A 17,650-nucleotide genomic window follows, 5' to 3' on the forward strand; every position below is an offset into this window, starting at 1 on the left:
CCCCGGTGCAAACCCACCAAGAGATGGTGAATTCTGAAGAAGAAGACGCAAACCTGGTTGTTTTCAGATCTACCTATTGCTCAAGGATAAGGAAGCTAACTTTAGACTAAAGATCCTCAGTATTGATTGCCATAGCTGATCAATTGTTTAGTCTGATGTTAGAATCATAGAATCCCGACAGTGTTGAAACAGGTCCTTCAGCCCAACAAGTCCACACCGGCTCTCTGAAGAGTAACCCACCCAGACCCATTCCCCTACCCTATATTTAACCCTGACTAATGCACCTAACCTACACATTCCTGAACACTCTGGGCAATTTAGCACAGCCAATTCACCTGGCCTACACATCTTTGGACTGTGGGAGGAAACTGAAACACCCAGAGGAAACACATGCAGACACAGGGAGATTGTGCAAGCTCCACACAGACAGTCGCCCAAGGCTGGAATCGAACCTGGGTCCTTGGCATTGTGAGGCAGCAGTGCTAATCACTGAGCCACTCTGTTGCCTGAAAACTCTATACTGCTTCTCTTGAGAATGGAGAGATACTTCCTCCTCCTTTATCTTGCCTTCAGGCTCCCATTGCCAGGATTTGAGCTTCTTGTTTCTTGATTCTTGATTCATTTTACCTTCTGTCCTAGAGAAGCTAACAAGACAACAGAGATTAAGTGATCATTCATCTGAATGCCTTTTGGAGGAATCTTCCTATACACAGGGTGGCTGCCATGTTATATCATAAATGATGAAAGAGCATTTATGAGCAACTTCAAAGTTTCAGTCAGATGTTGCATTACTTCAAGTCTTCCTCTTCCAGCACAAAACATAGTTATTCACTGGGGTCTTTGACATCTCCTCGAATGTACAGTTCCTGTGCTATGAGCCATGATTGTTAGACACTGTCACTTCACTTACCACAAGGTCTATAGGAAGGTTCAATGTTTGTCCAATTGGTTTCACAGGATCAGACATTGGCATCACACGGGCCAACCGCTGCCTGGACGCAGCCAAAGCCTGCAACGTGGACGAGTCGTGTCAGAAGCTACGGACGGAGTACGTCTCCTCCTGCATCAAACGCTCCAGCAAGGCCGAGACCTGCAACCACCCCAAGTGCCACAAGGCCCTCCGCAAGTTCTTCGACCGCGTCCCTGTCGAGTTCACGCACGAGTTACTCTTTTGCCCCTGCGAGGACACAGCGTGCGCGGAGCGCAGAAGGCAAACCATCGTCCCCTCGTGTTCCTACTATGTGAAAGAGAAGCAGAACTGCTTGACACTACTGGAGTCGTGCAAAATGAATGTTGTTTGCAGGTAAAGAGACAGCAGAGTGCAGAGTTTACGTACACACTGACTTTGTGCAATAGCCCAAGCTGGGTACCAGTGACCTGGACAAGCTCGCTGTGTGAGGGGGAGCGAGTATGCACTAGTGCTCACAATCCAATAACACCCCCCGCCACTTTCTTTTCTCCCAGGAACTGAGAATTAGAATTCAGTGCAGTCAGAAGGAGTTAAGATCTGTCGGCTGGGAAGGTTTCTAACACGAAGCAAAGTTAGCACAATGTCAACATAGCTCCCAGGAGAAGCATAACATTGTCCCTAATTTGGCATTAAATTGACAACCTCATTGAAACAGACACAGAGTGCTGTGGGAAATGCACAAATTTCACGCTCATGCAGGAAAGAACATTTTATAAAAGCTGGAGTTAAAGAATATTGAAGGGAAATAGTGAGTTTTAATCTGCATACAGTCTGTGCTAAACCTAAGCCTAAGTACTTGGCCCTGATTCTAGCAGCTCTCAGTTAGATGCATAAGCAGATAGAATTAATCCACAAAAAAGGAAGACTGTCAGTGTGAAATCCTCCAACCCCAGTCTTGAAGGTGTAAGGTTTCTGTGTCAACACAAGTTCACTTTATAGATAAATCTGAGCAAGATACTTCACACCCTCAAGCCTGTTAGCCATCTTTCTTTTTGAGCAAGGCATGTTCCACTTGTAGCTCAACAGAACTAGCGATTTAAGCTGATGACACCCGTATTTATTTTGAAAAGGAGTTGGATAGACATTTGATGAGAAGGTGATTTGAGGGGGTTCCAGATCCTGGAATTGTAGGATTGGATTTAACTCTGTCCCATCAATGACTTTGAAGGTGGTTAAGCTCATTAGATCCAGCAAGCTGACTGGTACCCCTCCCTCACACAACAATTTTACCCTGATATGGTGGAGTTGGGCACCTGCCCTTGGTGGAGAGAAGGCCAATTGAGTCCATAAGATGTGGGAGCATTTCATCAGTTCGCTGGACTTGAAACATTAACTCTGCTTATTTCTCAACATATACTGCCAGACCAGCTGAGTTTCTCCAGTAGTTTCTGCTTTTTCATTTCAGATTAGCGGAATCTGCAATTCTTGGTTTTATTTTTATCAGTAGAGGCTGGGTTATTGAATATATTCAAGGCCAGGTTAGAGGGATTTTTGATTGACAAGGGAGTCAGGAACCTAGGAGGGGTGGTGGTGGTGAGAGACAGGTCAGTAGAGATGAAGCCATAACCAGATCAGCCATGAACCTAGCAAATGTCAGATCAGACTCAAGGGGCTGAGTGGCCTACTCCAGCTCTGAATTCTTGTGTTTTTATATATTGCCTCTTTAGCAATTGTATCATTTGCCATTTGATGTAGGTCATTTTCTCCTTATACATTGATTCATGAATTGCAGCAGCATTGGATGAATAACTGAACTGGACCCTGAATATTAGAAGGCACATAGCTCTTCTATCGGTTACTTTTCCCCAAGGCCTCTAACAGTGGGATTTTTTCACTCCTTTACCCTATCTTCTACATTCCATAGACTTTTAAAACCCAGGCATGGCCTCATCCGACTTGAGTTCTTCAATTTGTTCCACCTTCATTTGAACTTGTTTTAAAGTTTGTCAGTATCTTGGTGCAGCCTTGCTTTTTATTTAATTTCTAAATCTGACTGAGTGATGAATAATAAGAAGAAAGGGGCAAATGATTCAAACAAACTTGTGCCTAATTAAGACTTCAATCATAGTCCTGCAAACTCCCTCCATGTGATAGAATTACCAAATTGTTATAGTGCAGAAGAAGGCTATTTGGATCACCATGTCCATGTCTTTGTAAGCGGTCCTCAGCTAGTCCTGCTTCCTGTCTTTTCCCTGTATCCATATAAACTTTTAACTTCAGATTATTATCCATTCCCCCTTTTAAAGCAGTGCATTCCAATTTCATAACAATTGCTGATTAGTTTAGATTAGATTCCCTACAGCATGGAAACAGGCCCTTCGGCCCAACTAGTCCACGCCTACCCTCTGAAGTGTAACCCACCCAGACCCATTTTTCCCTCTGGCTGATGCATCTAACACTATGGGCAATTTAGCATGGCCAATTCACCTGACCTGCACATCATGGGACTGTGGGAGGAAACTGGAGCACCCAGAGGAAACCCACGCAGACACAGGGAGAATGTGCAAACTCCACACAGACAGTCGCCCGAGGCTGGAATTGAACCTGGGACCCTGGTGCTGTGAGGCAGCAGTGCTAACCACTGAGCCACTGCTTTCAAGAGAATTTTCTTTGAGTCATTGTTTCTTTCTCCAATCACTAGATTTGTGCCCTCTATTTCTCAACATTTCTATCAATAGAAACATTTTCTTTCCATCTTCTCAGTCCATGCCCCTCATGATTTTGACCGCTTCTATCAAATCTCATACAATCAGAGTGTCATAGAGTGGTACAGCACAGTAACAGACTCTTTGGTCCAACTCGTCCATGCCGACAAGATTCCTAAATTAATCTAGTCCCACTTTCCAGTGTTTGACTAATATCCGTCTAAATCTTTCCTATTGAAAAACCCATTCAGATGCCTTTTAAATGTTGTAATTGTACCAACCTCCAACACTTCCTCTGCTAGCTCATTCTACACAAGCACCACCCTCTGCGTAAAAAAGTTGTTCCTCAGGTCCCTTTTAGATCTTTCCCCTCTCATCTTAAACCTATCCCGTCTAGTTTTGGACTCTCCCACCCTGGAAAAAAGATCTTGTCTCTTTACCCGATCCATGTCCTTCAGGATTTTATAAACCTCTATAAGGTCACCCCTCAGCCTCCGTGCTCCAGGGAAAAAAAAACCCAGCTTATTTAACCTTTCCCTTGAACTCAAACCCTCCAACCCTGGCAACATTCTTGTAATTCTTTTCTGAATCCTTTCAAGTTTCACCACATCTATAGCAGGGACACCAGAATTAAATGCAGCATCTACAAATAGCCTCATCAATGTCCTGTATCGTGCCAATATAACCTCCCAACTCCTATACTCAATACGCTGACCAATGATGGCAAACATGCCAAACATTTTCTTCACCACCCTGTCTACCTGTGACTCTCCTCCTAATGTTTCTGAAAATTAAACAGCCCGACCTCAGCAATGTATCCATGTAATAACTGTTAGATTTCCCTACTGCTTAGTGATCAGAAGCAGGGATATTGACTTATTTTTCCTTCCCTAACCCAAATTGCTGTGACCTACTTGCAACAGTCCTTGCTGTTTCCTCAGCTGTGAATCATTCATCCATTCCTCAATTATATGAGGGTCACTGAAGCTTAAGCCACATGCAAGTCCTCAGATGGAATGGGGATCAAAGCCCCCACACTGCTGGTGTTCGTCTGAACACACAACTGAGCGTACTGGTTCCAATATGAATTGTTAATTTGATGGAATGTGCAGGTTATTAATATTCTCCATTTAACCCTATTGCCTCTGGCTGATTAGAATTAGTTGCATTCAGTAGGGAATGAGTAGTCTTCACATAGTACCTGTGATAAAAAATGAAAGTCCTAGGCACTTTACAAAATATGACACCAGGCAATATAAGGAATATTGTGGTAAGTAACCAACAGCTTTTCCAAAGAGCTAGGTTTGAGCAAACGTCTTAAATGAGAAAGGAGAGGTAGATGATATAGTAGTGGAATTCCAGAGGTGAGAGCGAAGGCAACTGAAAACACTGTCATCAATGATGGAATATTTAAAATTGGGTATCAGGTCGTTCCTGTAGAAAATCACGCTGTAGAAGATCGCCATAGAAAATCGCAATACTCGTTCAGCAGAAAGTTTGCGTTATCCAAATACAGGTAGACAATCCTTTATCCGAAATCCCGAAATCCGAAAAGCTCCAAAGTCTGAAGGTTCTTTTGTGAAGTATTGTTCTCATTAACAAGGTTGTTTGGCGTGCAAACAGTTAACCCGAGTTGACACCCACTCGATGCGTGTCACTCAGATGCGACGTGGGGGGGAAGCATGGCCCAGTGCCAGCAGGGCTCGATTTTGTTTTAAGGACCATTTTACTGAGTGCATCATGCTCCTCCGGTTAGAGTTTTAAAATTTCACCATCAAACTGTCACTTATTCTGAAATTCGAAAAATTCTGAATTCTGAAAATCAGCTGGTCCCCAGCATTTCAGATAAATGATTGTACATGTGTAGCATCCACAGTTCAACAATCACGTTCCAGCCAATTCGTATTGACAGAACATGCATTATATCAGAATGACCTGTATGCAACAGGCTAGAATTAAAGGAGTGTAGATATTAACAAGGGTTGCCAAACCAGAAGAGTGACAAAGGTAGGAAAAATTGTGGCCATGGACCAATTTTCAAACAATGATGAGAATATTGAATTTGAGGCGTTTCTTAACTGGGTGCTAGTGTAGGTCAGTAAGCTATTTGCGTTTCAGATTGCATATTCTCGTCTGCACACTGATAGACAGTGATTCCCCTACCTGACAAGAATATACTCACCTCTGCCTAAATATCTGTTTCCAACCCCACCCCTAACCACCCCATCTCCAGCACTTTCTCCTCATCTCTGTCCTAATAGAGTGGCTGCTTACTTTGAACAGTGATCCCAACCAGGACTGATGGACGAGAGGAAACATCCTTTCCACATCTGCCTGGTCAAGACCATTCAGGATGTTACACACTTCAATCAGGTCAACTTCACTCTTCTAAACTTCAGTGGGAACAAGCCCAGCCTGTCCAACCTTTACTCATAAGATAATCCACTTATTCTAGGTATCAACTAACAAACCTTCTCTGAAATGTTTTCAGTATATTTTCATCCTTCATTGATCAAGACCAAAACATTAGCATACCATATTTTAGATGTGGTCTCTCAACATGCCCCCGTGTAACCAAAGCATAACATCCTTACTTCTATGTTCAATGCCTCTCTTAATAAAGTGTAGCATCTCACTTTTCTTTGTGACTATGTACTATTCATGCTTTATTTTTACTCATCAACAAGAATACTTAGATTGCCCTGCATTTCACATGTGTCCACATTTTGCTACCTCTGCTGTGTTTTGTCTATTTACTCAACTTGCCTCCAACTTGAAACCAGCCTCCTTACAATGCACAATTCCACCTACTTTTGTACTGTCAGCAAGCCTGGAAATATTTCATCTGATTCCCTCATCTAAAACTTTGATCTATATTGCAAATAACTGGGTCTCAAGCATTTATCTCTACTGTACCTGACTAATCACTGCTCTCTGATTCTTGTCTACTAACCAATCCTCAATCCATGCCAGTATATCCAATGTGCTTCAATTTTGTGTTCTAACCTCTTGTGTAGGACTTTATCAAAAGCTTTGTGAAAATCCATGTATATCATTCTTCCTCATCTACTCTACTAGTTTTGCCCTCAGAAAACTCCAGCAGGTTTTTCAAACATGATTCCCTTTCATAAATCCATGTTGACTTGTTGACATTTTCTCAAGTATCCCATTATAACATCCTTTATGATAGACTGTAGAATTTTACTGTGTCTGTAATTCCCTAACCTCTGCCCCTTCCACTTTTCTTTTAAATAATGGAATTATATTTAATACCTTACCATTTGTTGGAAATGTTCTGGAATTTAGAGAAGTTTGGAAGATGACAACCAATGCATCCATTATCTCCATGGTCACCTCTTTTTATATCCTGGAGATTTATCAACTTACCACCCCATTAATTTCTTTAGCACCATCTCCATTAATCTTTTTCTTTTTACATAACATAAGAAGCATTTACATCTTACATTCACATGTTCATTCTCAATCTCTCAAAACCGAAATGATGTCTGTCAGAGAACATGGAATGATTGAAGAACAGAAAGCCATCTCTGTCAAATTGGTGCAAGTTCTCCGCAACAGCAAACTACCTAGTCCATTCCTCTTATTCTTTACCTATATAATTATTTGATCTTCAGATGCTTATCCAATTCCTAGTTGAAAGACATAATTGAATCTTTCTCCACCACACTGTCACATATTACATTTTAGATCCTAGCCATTGGGTAAAACAAATATTCCACACGTTGCCATTGATTCTTTTGCCAGTACCTTAAAATCTCCATTGTCTGGTTAAGTCTGTTGCATGGTGTGCAGTTTTGGTCTCCTGTTCTGTGGAAGGATGCTCGTGCTCTTGAGGGAGTGCAGTGAAGGTTTACCAGTTCAGGCAGCATCCAAGGAGCTTCGAAATCGACGTTTCGGGCAAAAGCCCTTCATCAGGAATAAAGGCAGTGAGCCTGAAGCATGGAGAGATAAGCTAGGGGAGGCTGGGGGTGGGGAGAAAGTAGCATAGAGTACAATGGGTGAGTGGGGGAGGGGATGAAGGTGATAGGTCAGGGAGAAGTGGATAGGTGGAAAAGGAGATAGGCAGGTAGGACAAGTCCGGACAAGTCATGGGGACAGTGCTGAGCTGGAAGTTTAGAACTAGGGTGAGGTGGGGGAAGGGGAAATCCGCTTAGGGAACATCTCCGGGACGCCCGCACCAATCAACCACACCGCCCCGTGGCCCAACATTTCAACTCCCCCTCCCACTCTGCTGAGGACATGGAGGTCCTGGGCCTCCTTCACCGCCGCTCCCTCACCACCAGATCCCTGGAGGAAGAACGCCTCATCTTCCGCCTCGGAACACTTCAACCCCAGGGCATCAATGTGGACTTCAACAGTTTCCTCATTTCCCCTTGAAGTGGGCGGCGTGGGCGGCACAGTGGCACAGTGGTTAGCACTGCTGCCTCACAGCGCCAGAGACCCGGGTTCAATTCCCGCCTCAGGCGACTGACTGTGTGGAGTTTGCACATTCTCCCCGTGTCTGCGTGGGTTTCCTCCGGGTGCTCCGGTTTCCTCCCACAGTCCAAAGATGTGCAGGTTAGGTGAATTGGCCATGCTAAATTTCCCGTAGTGTTAGGTGCAGGGGTATATGTAGGAGAATGGGTCTGGGTGGGTGCGCTTTGGCAGGTCGGTGTGGACTTGTTGGGCCGAAGGGCCTGTTTCCACACTGTAAGTAATCTAATCTAATCTAAAGCTTCAGGCTCACTGCCTTTATTCCTGATGAAGGGCTTTTGCCCGAAACGTCAATTTCGAAGCTCCTTTGATGCTGCCTGAACTGCTGTGCTCTTCCAGCACCACTAATCCAGAATCTGGTTTCCAGCATCTGCAGTCATTGTTTTTACCTCGAAGGTTTACCAGGCTGATTCCAGGAATGGCTGGGCTGGCGTATGAGGAGAGATTGACTAAGTTATGCTTGTTTTTGCTGGAGTTCAGACGAATGAGGGGGCTCTAAAAGAGACTTGTAAAATTCTAGCAGGACTAGACAGGGTAGATGCAGGGAGGATTTTCCTGGTGGCAGGTGTGTCCAGAACCAGGGGTCACAGTCTGAGGATTCAGGGTAGACCATTTAGGATGGAGATGAGGAGACATGCCTTTACCAAAAAAGCACTGGCCCTGTGGAATTCATTATCACAGGAAGTAGTTGATGCCAAAACATTGAATGTATTCAAGAGGTAGCTAGATATAATGCTTGCGGCGAATGGGATCAAAGGCTATGGGGAGAAAGAAGGATTAGGCAATTGAGTTGGACGATTAGCCATAGTCATGATGAATGGTGGTGCAGACTCAAAGGACTGAATAGCCTCCTCCTGCTCCTACCTTCTATGTTTTAATGTTTCTGTGTCTCTTCTGCTAAGGGGAACAGTTTATGTTGATCCTGCACTGTCTGTAACCCCTCATGGTTTATAATGTACCTTCTCTCAAGTAGAATCACTTCTCTTCTCTTCTCTGAGTAGAATCACTATAGTATCTCCAAGCTTTGCAGGTTGCTGAATTCCTGTATGCCCAACCCCGAAACTCATTCTTTTTGCTGCACCTGCTCCCAGGTTTTCACACCCTTTCCAACGTATAATCAGAATATGAACGTATGAAGTACAGACTGGACTCTTGGGCCAGCTCTGTGTTTGACAAGATTATGGCTGAACTGATTAAAGCTTCTACTTTCTTCTACATTCCTATATTCTTTGTGAGTCATGAATCTGTCTAACGCAGCCTTTAATATCCCTAACCTCTGGTGCTCTCTTGGGAAATATACTCCACTGCCGACCACCTTAAAGAAAAAACATTTCCATTTCTGTCTTCAATGGAATATTCATTATTTTAACTCTATATCCCCTAATGCTAGTCTCTCAATCAAATGGAACATCCCTCAGCATCCAGTTGGAGAATGGGACACTTTACTCTGTTAGACCATAAGATGTAGGAACAGAAGTAGGCCATTCAGCCCATTGACTCTGCTGCACCAGTCACTGAGTTGATGGCTGATCTGATAATCTTCAACCCCACTCTCCTCCCTTTTCTCTGTAATCCTTGATTCTCTCACTGATTAAAATCTGTCTATCTCACTTAATTTACTTAGTGGACCTAACCTTGACAGCTTTCTGTGGTAATGAATTCCCTAAATTCACCACTATGTGAGCGATAAAACGCCTCCTCATCACTATCGTAAATGGGTGATTGCTTATTCTGGGTTCATGCCCTCTGCTCTTAGATTCTCCCACAGAGGAAACAAACTCTCCCTTTCTAACTAGGCAAGCCCCCCACTAAAATCTCCTTTCATTCTCTTTAACTACAATGAGTACATGCCCAGTCTAATCAGGGACAGAATAAAAGCAAAAGAAAAAGCATATGATGTGGTGAAGATTAGTGGGACACCTTTTACAACCAGCACAGGATAACTAAAATATAATAAGGGAGGGAGAAGATGAAATATAAAGGCAAGCTAGGTAGTAATATGAAATAAGATTGCAAGAGGTTTTTTTAGATATAATGTAAGAGAGAGGCAAGAGTGGACACTGAACTGCTTGAAAATGAGACTGGAGAAGTAATAATGGGGAACAACAAAATAGCAGAAGAACTGAATAGGTACTTTATATTAGTTTTCATAGTGGAAGGCACCAGCAGCATACCAGAACTTCAAGAGAGCCGGGGGAAGAGGCAAGTTTAGTGGCCATCTCTAAAGAGAAAGTGCTGGGGAAGCTGGAAGGTCTGAAGGTGAATAGACCAGGTGGACTACATCCAAGGATTCTGAAGGAGATAGTTGAAGAGATTGGGGAAGCATTGGTGGTGATCTTTCAGGAATCATGGAGTCATGGAGGGTTCCAGAGAACTGGAAAATGACTATTGTAACATCACTGTTTAAGAAAGGTGGAGGTAGAAGACAGAAAACTATAGGCCAGTTAGCCTGACCTCGGTCATTGGTAAGATTTTAGATTCCATTATTAAGGATCAGTTTCTGAGTATTTAGGAGTGCTCAGTCCAATAGGGCTGAGTCAAGGGGAGGTCAATCCTGACAAATCTGTTAAAATTCTTTGAGGAGGTAACAAGTGTGTTAGCCTTTCCCTATAGCTCAAACCCTTCAATCTGGTAACACCATTATAAATCTTTTCTGAACCTTTCAAGCATAACAGGTAAAAGGGAGTAAGTTTAAAGGAGATGTAAAAGGCAAGTTTGTTTTTACTCTCAGGGTTGTAACATTTAAAAGGCATCTGGATGGGTATATAAATAGGAAGGGTTTAGAGGGATAAGGGCCAAGTGCTGACAAATTGGACTAGATTAGTTTAGGATATCTGGTCTGTATGGATAAGTTGGACCAAAGGGTCTGTTTCCATGCTGTACATCTCTACGACTCTATGACTCTAAGTGCCTGGAATGCAATGCCAGAGGAGGTGGTAGAAGCAGATACAATAGCAACATTTAAGTTCATCTGCCTTACCTGTTAGACCTGTTGCATTAAAATAATTTAACTGTCCTATCTCATTCTCTGCTTTGTTCCTGCCTGTCCTGACTGTTTGAATTGCTCCTTTTCTCAGCCTCATGATAGATTGGTTAGCAAGGTTAGATCTCAGGGAATACAGGGAGAACTAGCCATTTGTATACTGACTCGAAGGTAGAAGAAAAAGGGTGGTGTTGGAAGGTTGCTTATCAGACTGCAGGCCTGGGACCAGCGATGTGCCACAAGGATCAGTGTTGGGTGCACTGCTTTTCATCACTTATATAAATGATATGAATGTGAATGTAGGAGGTAAGGTTAGTAAGTTTGCAGATAACATCAAAATTGAGGTGTAGTGGACAGCGAAGAAAGTTACTTTCGATTACAATGGGATCTTGATCAAATGGGCCAATGGGCCAAGGAGTGACAGATAAGTCTGAGGTGCTGCAGTTTGGAAAGGCAAATCAGGGCAGGACATATATACTTAATGGTAAGGTCCTGGGGAGTGTTGCCGGACAAAGAGACTATGGAGTGCAGATTCATAGTTCCTTGAAAGTGGAGTTGCAGGTCGGTAGGATAGTGAAGAAGACATTTGGTATGCTTTCCGTTATTAGTCAGAGCATTGAGTACAGAAGTTGGGAGGTCATGTTGCGGCTGTACAGGACATTGGTTAGGCCACTTTTGAAATATTGTGTGTAATTCTGTTCTCCCTCCTATAGGAAGGATGTTGTCAAACTTGAAAGAGCTCAGAAAAGATTTATAAAAATATTGCCAGAGTTGGAGGGTTTGAGCAATATGGAGAGGCTGAATAGGTTGAGTCTTTTTTCCCAGAGGGTGACCTTATAGAAGTTTATAAAATCATGAGGGGCATAGATAGGGTGAATAGCCAAGGTATTTTCCCCTGGGGTGGCGGAGTCCAGAACTAGAGGGCATAGGTTTAGGGTGAAAGGGGAAAGATTTAAAAGGAACCTAAGGGGCAAGTTTTTCACACAGCGGGTAGTGTGTGTATGGAATGAGCTGCCAGAGGGAGTGGTAGAGACTGGGACAATTACAACATTTAAAAAGCATCTGGATGGGTATATGAATAGGAATAATTTAAAGGGATGGGTAGAGAGCAGAGAGTTACAGATCCTTTGAAAATAGGCAACAGGTTTAGGTAGAGGATCTGGATTGGTGCAGGCTTGGAGGGTGGAAGGGCCTGTTCCTGTGCTGTAATTCTTTGTTCTTAGTTCTTAAGTGCTGGCAAATGGGACTAGATTAATTTAGGATTTCTGGTTGGCATGGACGAATTGAACCGAAGGGTCTGTTCTTGTGCTGTACGTCTCTATGTCTCTATGACTCTATGGTGCCTGCACACCTTTAGCAAGACATCCTCATTCATATAATCCACTATCTTTGAAATAAGGCTGAAATTGCATTTGCGATTCCTAGTAACCGCTAAACTTGTACGCTAGCTTTTTATGATTCATGCACAAGAACCCCCAAATCCCTCTGTGCTGCAGCTTTCTATGGTCTTTTTCCACTTAAATAATATTCAGCTCTTCTATTCTTCCTACCAAAGTGCATTACCTCACATGTTCCCACATTATTTTCCACTTGCCAAGTTTTAGCCCACTTACTAAACTTGTCTCTATCTTTACAAAGACTCCTTATGTCATATTCACCACTTGTCTCCCTGGCTATTTTGTGTCATTAGTAAATATAGCCATAGTACATTTAGATACCTCGCCCAAGTCATTAATACATATTGTAAATGATTGTGGGCCCAGCACTAATCCCAGCACTAATGGGCACTCCATGATTTAACTCTCCATTTTCTATTAGTTGGATAATCCTCTATCCATGCTAATGGATTCTTTATTGGTTTAAAAACCAACAAAAGATAACAAGAAAAAAAGGAACAATTAAACTTTGGGACTCTTAAGTAGCCTAATGTATGGTACCTTACAAAATGCCTTTTTGAAATCCAAATTTTTACATGAATTGGTTTCCCTTTCTCTATTCTTCTCAAAGACTTGTTGCCTCCTCAAATATCTGTAATAAATTTATCAGTATGGATTTCCCTTTCATGAAGCCATATTCACTCTGCTTGACTATATTAGACATTTCTAAATGCTCTGTTGGTGCATCCTTTATAAGAGACAGTTTCCTATTAACAGAGATTAAGCTCACAGGCCTCTACAGTCATAGTCATACAGATGTATAGCACTGAAACAGACCTTTTGGTCCAACCCGTCATGCCGACCAGATATCCCAAATTAATCTGTTACCTTTTGAAAAGTGTGGTACTGGAAAAGCACAGCCGGTCAGGCAGTTTCTGAGGAGCAGTACAGTCAATGTTTCGGGCATTAACCCTACACATCAGGCATTCCTGATGAAGGGTTTATGCCTGAAACGTCAACTCTCCTGCTCCTCAGATGCTGCCGGACCTGCTGTGCTTTTCCAGCGCCACACTTTTCAACTCTGACTCTCCAGCATCAGCAGTCCTCATTTTCTCCTAATCTGTCTTGTCTCCTTACCTTTTTTAAATAACGGTGGTACATTGGGAGTTCACTCCAGTTGTCTAGCACTTTACCAGAATCTAAGGATTCTTGAATGATTACTCCCAACCCATTCATTAGCTACATCCTTTCATATCCTCTGATGAATCCCATCAGGTCCAGGAGACTTATTGGTCTTTTAGCCCTTTTAGTTTCCCCAGCACTTTCAACTATTGATGGTTATTATATTTATCTTCCTCTCCTCTTTTTGTCCCTTGAATATTTGGTAATTTATTTATATTACAAAACATTTATTCAACTCCTCTGACATTTCCTGGTTACCCATTATTATTTTCTCAATCTTATTCTCTAAGGGTCTTCTGTTCAATTTTAATAGATTTAAAGAAGCTGTTGCTATTCGTCTTGGTATTACTTACAAGTTTACCCCCAAAGTTTAATTGTTCCCCTTTTTTTGGTTATCTTTTGTTCGTTTGTAAAGCCAATAAACCAATCTCTAGTCAAGAGTTCCTCGAACATATTTTGTTGCTAATCTCCTTTCCCAGTTCATTCTGGCCATCTCTGCCTTCATTCCTTTGTAATAAACCTTAGAATAGTTATTTTTGACCAAGTTCCTCTCTCTCAAAGCGAATGCTATCATAACACAGTCACTGTTTCTGAGGGGATCTTTTACTCTGGTCTCATCTTTAAATTCTGCCTTATTACACACCACTAATCCAAAATGGTTGAATCCACAACATACTATTCTCGGAAACTATCCCAAATACACTCCATGAATTCCTCCTCTTGCCTACCTCTGCCAACCTGACTGTTCCAATCCACATGAAGATTAACGTCACCCGTGAGTAATGTACTGCCTTTGTTACATGCCCTCATTGTCTCAGAGAATCATAGAGTACTTAGATGCAGGCCATTCAGCCCATTGGGTCCACACTGACCCTTCCACTCTATCCTGAAACCCTGGATTTCCCATGGCTAATGCACCTAGCCTGCTCATCCCTGGACACTATGGACAATTTACCATGGCCAATCCACATAACCTGCAGATCTTTAGTCTATGGGAGGAAACTGGGGCACATGGAGGAAACCCACACAGAATGTGCAAACACCACACAGACAGTCGTCCAAGGTTGGATTTATTCACTGATTAATCCCATGATTTAATCATTGACCTACCGTATAGCTACTGTTAGGGGCCCTATATGTTACTTCTACCAGTGTCTTCTTTCCCTTGTAGACCTAAGTAGATTTTACCTCTTCTAATTCAATATCATTTCTTGTTATTGAGCTTACTTACCTCTCAAAGTTAGATCCGGCATCTCCGATGGCTTCAGCAGTTGAATAGGTGGTGCTTCTTTCAATGAGTTTTTTTAGGAGGGAGATCGCTCCTTGTTCATAATTAGTTCAGTAGTTTCAGTGCGTTCTGCCTCACTTTCCTTCAAAGAACAGCATTTGGTTTTTTGTATGTGCCATTTCCCATTGTCCTCCTCTGGGTCGAAATCCCTCTCTGGGGTGTTTCCCTCAGAGCCTGCATCTTTGCAGTCCTGCACCCTAAGATGGGTGTACCATCAGTTTTATCCAGTTTCAACTTGCAAATGTTTTTTGCCAAACTGGTGAGTGATCTTTCCAGCAGTGGGCATTGATTAGTCCACGGCTTAGGGCTAGACTCAGCGCTCATCTTTTAGCTGAGGAAATCAGCTTTTAAAGCACCATAGTTATCAGTTGGACGGGCTGTCATTTTGTTGAGACGGGGAGCACTGTTTTGCATTTCATTGTGTCACCCAGGGCTAGTTGCATTCTAAGTCTCCCTATTCTGATTTGAGACAGTGATAGCACAGTTCTAGAGGCCTTGAAACAATCCATTGTAACATACATTGCCAGCTGTAGCCTCCAATCGAAAAGACATTTTTTAAAATAAATCTTTTATTTTCCAATGTACAGACTTCTTAAAGCAGAAACAACATGTTAACATGTTTTTATTAAAAATATGCAAAATCAGACAGCACAATTGTAACACATCGAACTTTAAAATAATAACAAAGAATCAACTGAGACTTCATTTGATTGAAGGTTTCTGGATGATAAGAGAAACTGCAAGAGTACAAATATTGCAAAACCAGTTTCGCTGTTTGGAGGATCTCAGATCAATGGACATAACCTAACTTTAAAAGGGACCTAAGGGACAACTTTTTCACGCAGAGGCTGGTGCATGTATGGAATGAGCTGCCAGAACAAATGGTGGAGGCTGGTGTAATTACAACATTTAAAAAGCATCTAAATGGGTAAATGAATAGGAAGGGTTGACAGGGATATGAGTCAAGTGCTGGCAAATGGGACTAGATTAATTTAGGATATCTGGTCGGTATGGACGAGTTGGACTGAGGGCTCAGTTTCCGTGCTGTACAATCTCTATGAATCGAAGTTTTGTTAGGAAACACTTCTACATATAAAAGGTGGCAGAGTATTGCAGCTGATGTTCAAATGTCAAGTCAGTTGTTAGCTTTAAATCTAAGATTGATATATTTTTGTTAATGAAAGATACTAAGTGGTATGATTGTAAGTGTCTATATTGATTACATTGGAAGGGCAGAACAATTCAAGGGGGTTAAAGAACTAATTTATATTTCTATAATCCTGACTTGACTGACAGGATTGGATAATTTGCAATACACCCCACTTTAGACCCTGTTGACGTTGGTCAGCAATATCAGGTGGAGATGACATGGTATTGTAGTGCCACTGGGATAGTAATCCAGAGCCCTTGGCGAATGCTGTGGGAACAAAGGACCATGTCAGCTGATGGAATTTAAATTCAGTTAATAAATCTGGAACATAAAGAAGCTCTCAGTAATAGTCACTATGAAACTATCATCAATTGTTGGAAAAACTCAACCGGTGCATTAATGTCCTTTTAAGGAAGAAAATCTGTGATCCTTACCTGGTCTGGCCTCCATATGACTCTACAAGAAGTCTCCCAGAGATAAGCAGGAATTTCTTTTGTAGGACCATAAAACATAGGAGCAGGAGTAAGCCATTCAACCCATTGAGTCTGCTTTGCCATTCAAAGAATCATAGAGTCATACAACCTGGAAACCAACCCTTTGGTCCCAAACTAATCTAGTCCCACCTGGCTGTTCCGGCCCATGTCACGCCAAACGTATCCTATTCATGTATCCATCCAAATATCTTTTAAATGTTGTGTTTGTACCTACTTTCTCAGGAAGTTCATTCCAAACACAAACCATCCTCTATGTAAACAATTTGCCCCAGATGTCTTTTTTGAATCTCTCTCTTCTCACCTTAAAAATGTGCCCCAGTCTTGAAATTCCCCATCTTGGGGAAAAGACAACTACCATCAAATCTATCTATACCCCTCATGATATTATAAACTTCTATAAGGTCATCTCTCAACTTCCTATGCCCAGCCTATCCAGCCTTCCATACGCAGCAACATCCAGGTAAATCCTTCTGAACCCTCTCCAGCTTGATAACATCCTTCCTATAAAGGGCAACCAAAACTGGACACAATATTCCAGAAGAGGCCTCACTAAAATCATGTACAACCTCAACATGACTTCCTAACTCCTATACTCAAAGGACTGGGCGATGATGGGAAGTGTGTCAAATGTCTTTTTAACCATCCTGTCTATATGTGACACAAACTTTAAAGAATTATGTAACTGCATTCCCTAGGTCCCTCTGTTTTACAACACTACCCAAGGCCCTACCATTAATTGTATAAGCCCTACCCTTGTTTGATGTGCCAAAATGCAAGACCTTGCATTTATCTAGATTGAACTCCATCTGCCATTTTTCAGCCCATTGACCCATTTGATCAAGAGCCTTTTGTAATCTTAGAAAATCTTCTTCACTGTTTACAATGCCACCAATTTTGATGTCATCCACAAACTTACTAACCATGCCTTATATGTTCTCATCCAAATCATTTATGTAAATGACAAAGAAAAGAGGACCCAGAACCTATCCCAGTGGAACACTACTGATTACAGGCCTCCAGTCCAAAAAACAACCCTCCACCATTACTCTCTGTCTCCTGCCATCATGT

At 42.2% G+C, this 17,650-nt stretch overlaps 1 protein-coding gene across 3 annotated transcripts in view; it reads left to right on the forward strand.

Moving 5' to 3' along the window:
* Positions 1–17,650, forward strand: part of gfra4a (GDNF family receptor alpha 4a) — a 187,964-nt gene that overhangs the window by 103,842 nt on the left and 66,472 nt on the right. For all 3 annotated transcript variants that reach the window (XR_015758538.1, XM_087991633.1, XM_043696209.2), the window contains one exon: positions 958–1,303. Coding sequence is in view for 2 of the 3 variants with exons in the window: in XM_087991633.1 (XP_087847759.1) it covers positions 958–1,303 (346 nt within the window). In the remaining variant the exon portion in view is untranslated. The remainder of the gene's footprint in view (positions 1–957; positions 1,304–17,650) is intronic.

The sequence above is a fragment of the Chiloscyllium plagiosum genome, unplaced genomic scaffold (assembly GCF_037043375.1).
Source record: "Chiloscyllium plagiosum isolate Xiang-an unplaced genomic scaffold, Cpla_swu_hap1 HiC_scaffold_1, whole genome shotgun sequence".
Classification (NCBI taxonomy): Eukaryota; Metazoa; Chordata; class Chondrichthyes; order Orectolobiformes; family Hemiscylliidae; genus Chiloscyllium; species Chiloscyllium plagiosum.